General features: G+C 38.7%; 1 protein-coding gene across 1 annotated transcript in view; it reads left to right on the forward strand.

The window, feature by feature from the left end:
• LOC107296166 (aldehyde dehydrogenase family 3 member B1) overlaps positions 1-7,347 on the forward strand; it is a 35,483-nt gene extending 28,136 nt beyond the window's left edge. Inside the window, exons 4-10 of the mRNA XM_029285993.1 lie at positions 266-386; positions 515-600; positions 1,604-1,685; positions 2,631-3,017; positions 3,880-4,046; positions 5,611-5,710; positions 6,267-7,347. Of these exons, the coding sequence (XP_029141826.1) occupies positions 266-386; positions 515-600; positions 1,604-1,685; positions 2,631-3,017; positions 3,880-4,046; positions 5,611-5,710; positions 6,267-6,454 (1,131 nt within the window). The 3' untranslated portion in view covers positions 6,455-7,347. The remainder of the gene's footprint in view (positions 1-265; positions 387-514; positions 601-1,603; positions 1,686-2,630; positions 3,018-3,879; positions 4,047-5,610; positions 5,711-6,266) is intronic.

Genomic DNA, 7,347 nt, shown 5'->3' on the forward strand with positions numbered 1-7,347 from the left:
GACAAATCGAGGCTATATGACTGAAAATGAAAACACTTCGGCGTCAGCTTTTCAAATATCTATATTAAAGCCTTGCACTGCCTTTAAAAAGACAAAGGAGAGGATAAACGATGTTAAATCATATGCATTAGAGCAAAGATTTATTTCGAAGTAGACATCAAGGGAGTTTGTGCTTTGTAGCTCATCAAGTATTTCCACTCTTACAAAATCTTCTATTAATTTCCCTTCCCCAATTGGTTTCATGGATTTTTCTGTTTTTCTATAGGTAACACTGCTGGATTGTGCATTCGTTCGCAGGGATCCATATGGTGTGGTGCTGATCATTGGAGCCTATAACTTCCCTATCCAGCTTACTTTGTTGCCCCTTGTGGGAGCCATTGCAGCTGGTGAGTGAGAAGCTAGTTCCTAATTCAGTTTAGACATTAGATTTGATTAGTGTTCTTCCAAGAGATCCAGGCATGTGGTGGATGTTAATCTCTTGCAACCATGGTAAAGTATTCTCTTCCCATATTAGGGAATTGTGTGATTCTCAAGCCTTCAGAGGTGAGCAGCTACACTGAAAAGCTCCTTGCAGAAGCATTGCCTTGTTATTTGGATCAGGTAAGTTCCTCAACTGCCAGTTTGCCTTGTTAAAAAAAAAAATCAAAACTGAGGGTTTTTGATTTGCCTTTCCTTCTGCCATTTGCCTTAATTTCCTAGAAATTTTAACTGCAATTCCTTGGGTACTTTCAGAAACAAAAAAAACTCTGGTTCTGAACTAATTTCAAACTATCTATTTTTGGAAGCTGAGTCAGTTTATTTCCAAGTTCATTTGAAATCCCTCCAAAATTTATTTTCTTTTGGATTGTGGTAGCTGGTAAACGTCTGAGGGTGGTAAACTGACTATATAGATTATTATTTTAATTGAAAAACCCTTTGGGGGAGATTTGAGGAAGAATTAGGCTAGGAGATTACTATGAATGTAAGACAATTCTACTGGCATAGGAAGGTTAGACACACAAAAAAATAGAATCCTACCTGTCACTTAGCAACTGTTTGAAGTTGTAACAGATCATTCCAGACCTATTTGAAGTTCTGATGGCCAGGCACCCCTTCTTCCCCCACCTCCACACAGAGATCATGTAATTGCATTTTTGCACACTCCACAACTGGTCTGCATTTACAGGTGTTTTGCTGAAAACTGGTGTTTGCTTTTGGTTCCCAACCAAAAAACCCCCCACTGCAGACAATGGATTCATTTAACAACCACTGCATTTGTTTAGTGACTGCCACACATAAAGTTCATCAAATCAGGCACAACCATGTGTGATGATCTACTTAACAACCAGCACAACTTACAACTGTAATTCCAGGCTCAATAACGGTCATAGGTTAAGGACTACCTATATTACCATATTCTCATTACATCAAAAGCAATTGTCTCAGTTTGAAATTAAAATATTTAAGAAAAATCTTAGTTGCCTTCAATTTACTGCATCCTTTTTGTGTTCCAAATTGCCCCCAAGAGGCTTTTTGTCTTGCAAAGATTCAGGGACAGAAAACACCACCTGTTTGATATGCAGGCAGCTTGACTGGATGTCAACTTCCCTTTTCTATTTTACAGCAAACCTTTGCTGTGGTGACAGCTGGTCCTGAAGAAACAGGAAAATTACTGGAAAATAAGTTTGATTATATCTTCTACACAGGTTATTTTCCCTTTTTGTATATTCTTTTCAGGTTATTCTTTTTAATATTAAAAATTATTTATCAATAATAATGGCACAAAACAGTGTGATAAGCAATATTGAAGTATTGAAATTGAAAGGTTCAGATAATTTATCTAAAATCATCCTTTAGGACCCTGCCACTACCTCCCATCTGCAGTAGAATTTATCTTTGTAGCTAATGCATTACCTTTCTAGAAGGCCTTGTATATTGCAGCAATTTGCTATGTGTCTTGGTTAAGTAGCTTTATCCTGTCTATCACAGTACAGCTGAGTTAATGACAAGTTAGGTCAGGGAACCTGTTGCACCTGGCATTTGTAATTTCACCTGTCAGCAGCTTCCAGATTGTAGATCTTGCCCACAAGTGGTAGAAAAGATGAGCAGTCACACTCTAAGTAGGAAAAAGCCTGTGCTTGATATAGAACTTCAGCTTTTGGAAATAATGAAAAGTATCAGTCTCGGGTGTTTTTCTGCACAATGAAGATACTTCATTTCAACCCACATAGGTTTTCTCAGATTTGCTTTTCTTTTTCATTGCCAGAACAGCTCAAGTTTATATTAACAACACTTAACAGGAATTTGACAGCAGTTTGACATGGGATTTTAATGGACTGCCCCTAATACATTCTAGATCTAAACTGATATTTTAATAACTTGAATGAGGAGTGGAAAAATAATTATCAATTCTGCAGATGAAACAAAATTGGATGGAATAAAAATTGTAGGAAACACTAAAAAACCAGTTGCTTTGTTAACTGTTATTTACACTTATCGGATTTTTTAAACAATCTGTGTGGAATTTTGCAGAACTGTATGGAAGAATGTTAGAGAAAAAAACAACACAAAACTGAGGACCCTGATACTGGATTGGAGATGTGGGTGTCTGTATATTTCTCTTGACCCAATTTTTTGCCATATCTCTATAGGGAATCATCGTGTAGGAAAGATCGTCATGACTGCTGCAGCAAAACATCTGACACCATTGACTCTGGAGCTGGGAGGTAAATGTCCCTGTTATGTGGATAAGTCCTGCAATTTCCAGAATGCAGCCAACCGAATTGTATGGGGAAAATTCATCAATGCTGGACAGACGTGTGTTGCACCAGATTATGTGATCTGTACAACTGAAACACAAGAGCAGTTGCTGCCTTGCCTGCACCAAGCTATCTGTGAATTTTTTGGCAAAGATCCCAAGAAGTCACCTGATCTTGCCCGCATGGTCAATGACAGGCATTTCCAGCGCGTCCGAGCTTTGCTGGAATGTGGCCAGGTGGCCATTGGTGGAGAGACCGATGAGTGTGAGCGTTATATTGGTGAGTATACAGCTTGGGACTGGAGGAAGACTAAAGAAGAAGGATTTGGCATTTGGGAAAGACAGGAACACATTTTATGATTATAAATAGTCCTTATTAATCAACCATTTGAAGTTACAAGGGAGCTCAAAAAAAGATACTTACAACCCGTGGTGACGTGACTGTATTTTGGACACTTGGCAACCAGCCTGAATTTTATAGATGTTTACAGTATCCTGTGTTTATGTGATCACTATTATGTTTTTTTGCCAGAAACCGGCATTTACGGCTGGTAAAAAAACACCAATTGCAAACAATGTGGTTGCTGAACAAATGCAAAGTTTGCTTAACAATCGCTATGTTTACTTAATCATCATTGCAAAAAAAAGGAGTCTGTAAAATTGAGTCAGTCAACTTACTGTATGACCTGCTTATTGACAGTTTACAACTATAATTCTGGGGTCAATTACCATCATAAGTCAAGGATTAGCTGTACTATCTATTAAGACAACGGAGAAAATCTGTATGGTTGCTAAGAGTTGAAAATGACGATGGCATATAATAATCAAGCTTAGTAAGAAGTGTATTATAAGTAGATATAGGGCTGTAGATCACCCTTCCAAGTTGGTGCTCACCGAATGTGTTGGACTTTAATTGTCATTGGCCACACAGTAGGGGATATTTTAAAAGTTGAAGTCTAATGATCTGGCAAGTGAGAGACTTGGAAAATCTATTTTAAATAAAGCAAGAAGACAGACATGTTTTCTGGGGTTTCATATTGGAAATGTAGTCATGGGGAAAGCTAAAACTCTGGTTAAATCGGACAATAAAGTTATAGTATATAAACGGAACAGACCTTAATGTGATCGTTTGCCCATTACAGCTCCCACAGTGTTGGTGGATGTGAAAGAATGGGACCCAGTCATGCAAGAGGAGATTTTTGGGCCCATCCTGCCAATATTCATTGTGAGAGATATTAAGGAAGCCATAGACTACATCAATTGTGGAGAACGTCCACTAGCTGTGTATGCCTTCTCCTCTGACTCCAAGGTATATTGTTTAGGTCTAGCATACTATATGTGGGAGAATCTGGATTATTTCCCATAACTCCATCCATGATGGCCAAAAGAAAGGAGACTTGCACTATTTTCAAAATATGTTTATGTCGTAAGCTGCAATGAACCAACATGGTAGCAGTTCTTTGCCCACTGGTAATACAGTCTGGATGATAGAAGAAAAACAGAATTCTACCCATGATTATTTATCAATAAGCCGATGTTAAAAAATAATTGGCTCATCTACATATCCATAATGCAAAGAATTAGCACTATTTTTAAGATTATATTGTCAAAACATAGCCTCTCTCTCATCCCCTGCCCACTGCTGAAGAGGTAACAACTGCTCTATGCTGTTCTGGCATGTTTAGTAATGTTTTCCCTTCTATTGTACCACAAGAGCTCCTGTGTAGACATTCTGAGGCACATGGAATCCTTTGGAGGTTCACAGTCTCCTAGATTACAATTGCATTGGGTTCCTGAAGCAAAGTCTTTTCTTTCTCTGTCCCTGGACACCTCCCAACTTTTGGGAGGTAATTTCAACTATTTATCAGAGCTAATGGGGAGATGGCACCCTCCCCCAATTCAGGCACTGATATTTTTGCTCTATACCTCAGAGGTCTCCTAAAAGAACAATCTTTCTCTTTACCTGGGAAGAGAGAAGTTGAGAAAAAGTTCTTAGTGTATGCTGTAAAGTCCTTGCTTGAGAGTACAATGAGATGACTCACAGTGGCCAAGTTGGCACAGATGGGTGGGCGTGAACAGGTGGGTACAGCCAGATCGGGATAGTTGACTTGGTGCCGCCAGGTCAGCATGGACGGATGGGCGTGGCCAGGTGGGCATAGATGTGTGGGCGCAACCCAGTCAGCATGGAACAGGTTGCCTTGGCCAAGTGGACATAGGGATAACTGTGTCCCACCAGAAGAAACATCAGCCCCTAAGGGCTGCTGGAGCCCAATGGTGGTCAATCCACTGCCCCCAAGAACAACTTCCCTGTTCTCTCCCTTCCTCCTCCTCCTCTGGCCGTTCCTAGCCTGGCCCACCTCACCTCCCCTGCCTGCCTGCTCCTGAGGGATAGATTGTGGAAATCTGCCCCCCCCCCCAGCTGCCTAGAGGTCCTGTATTGGCTCAAGCCCTCAATGACCACTTGCCTGCTTGCCTGGGGTGCTTCTCCACCTGGCAGATCGGGGGGGGGGGCAGCATGCCATTGTTCTCCCTGCCACTCTCCAAGGAAATGAGAGGAGAGGACCCCACCCCAGTCCCATTTTCAATCTCTCAACTATTTTACTACGATTCATAGAGAATTTTTATTTCTTTATTTTTGCCTTCCAATTGATTTTTAGCAAATGGTTACTTGGCCCCATCTACAACATTCGTCATTTTGTGAGTGTGTCTGTGGCACATTTTCAACATTCCAAATACTCGTAGTGGCACAAAAGCTAAAGACCCTTGTTTGTATTGTGACTCATACTATTATAGAGCTGGGACTTGATCAAACTCACGTTTGGAAGATTAAAAACGGGACTCTTAATACTCTTCTATTCTTTTTCTCTTGATAGGTTGTGAACCAGGTACTGGATTGTACTAGCAGTGGTACCTTTTGTGGTAATGATACCCTGATGCAAGCAATATCGGTTTCCCTACCATTTGGTGGCATTGGTATGATTAACCTTTTATCTTCTATGCTGTCTCCATTTCTTGCCCCCATCCTTATCCTTCCCTTCCAATGTGAAAAGTTCTCCCATTTGATGTTTGTCATCCAAAGATATTAAAAGTCCATTTTTTACTTTGACCAGCACATTTCCTGATTAAATCAAATGCGATCAAATAATAAATATCTCATGCTATAAGTCATGTGGTCATTTATAAATAAAGGAGAGGGCTGGAAATCTGGTCTACATTACACTGGTAAGCCGCAATAAAGGGAGAGGGCTTAATATTTTTGATTTTGTAAGTGGTACTAACAAGATCATCAGGTTAAGTAGCTCTGGTTCAGTAGGTCTGCTCCCATACTCTACTAAAGACAGGTTAACATTCTGTGTAAATCAGTATTGCATTTTGGCTACCAAACATAGTTAAACTGATGTGCATATTTAATTTCTGTTCAATTTTTAGGTATTGTGATAACAAAAAAAGCAGTACTGTATTTTCCTTTTATTGTGGATTAAGGCAGCTTAATGGATTTGATCTGATTTTTTTCTTGTTAATATTGCAGGACTCAGTGGAATTGGCAAATACCATGGCAAGTTTACTTTTGATACATTTACTCACCCACGGGGCTGTCTGTTGCGTTGCATGGGCCTGGAGATGATGAACAAAATGCGCTACCCACCATACAACAATACAAAATTGAGAGCAATGGTCTGTGCTTTGGAGATCAGGCGCAGTATGCTGCATTCTTAAGGATCTTCAATCAAGAATTTTGGTGTAGTTGAGAGATTTTTTCCTTTATCGGTTGGCTCTAGAATTTTGCCTCAACACCTTCAAAGATCCTTGAAAAACACTCTCTGTTTGGCAAATCTTATTTTCACCATCTTTGCATCTTATAACTTTTCTTTATCCTGTATCAGCTTCTATAAATTCAATATTTAGTAGTGGTTAGAAAACGTAGGGACATCCTCCATTTCTCTTTGCACAGTTTTGGGTATAGAACATATCTTCATTTCCAGCAAGGACTAATTATACAATTAATTAATATTTCTGTGTAAAATTTCATCTTGATTTTAACACATAAAGCCAATTCTGCTTCAAAATTTACAAGCATCAGATTCTTTGCTAAAAATAGACAAGTACAGTTCCTCTTTATAGTGGAGCAATCATTCTGATTAATATTTTTGTACAATAAGGCTAGCATCATGGATGGTCTTTGTAAAATAATCAAACTATTTGTTTGTGAATATTTAAATATTGGAGCCATTAAAAAAATTAATTCTCAAAGAAATTCAAAGCTAAGCTAATGCAGGTTGTTATTCATAAATATATTCTGTCAACAATGCATTTTCTATATTTGGATGCTTTAAAACTCAGACATGCCCTCCTTAATTATATTTCCTTCAATATATTTCTCTACAGTTACAGTTCAGATTCATTATTCTATCAGTGATTTCTATACTACTCAGCACAAAGCATAATAATTTAGAAGTATAGTATGTCCTATCAAGCTCAGAGATTTATTTTTATGTAAATCTGCTAATTGCAAACTTACTGAGATTTCCTGCAACCTTGCATTTTCAGGTAAATGTTTTGCTTCTGTAATAAATATCTTGCATCAAAACTTGCAAATAGATGTCTAATTA

The sequence above is a fragment of the Protobothrops mucrosquamatus genome, unplaced genomic scaffold, assembly GCF_001527695.2.
Source record: "Protobothrops mucrosquamatus isolate PMUCROS unplaced genomic scaffold, P.Mucros_1.0 scaffold2675, whole genome shotgun sequence".
NCBI lineage: Eukaryota > Metazoa > Chordata > Lepidosauria > Squamata > Viperidae > Protobothrops > Protobothrops mucrosquamatus.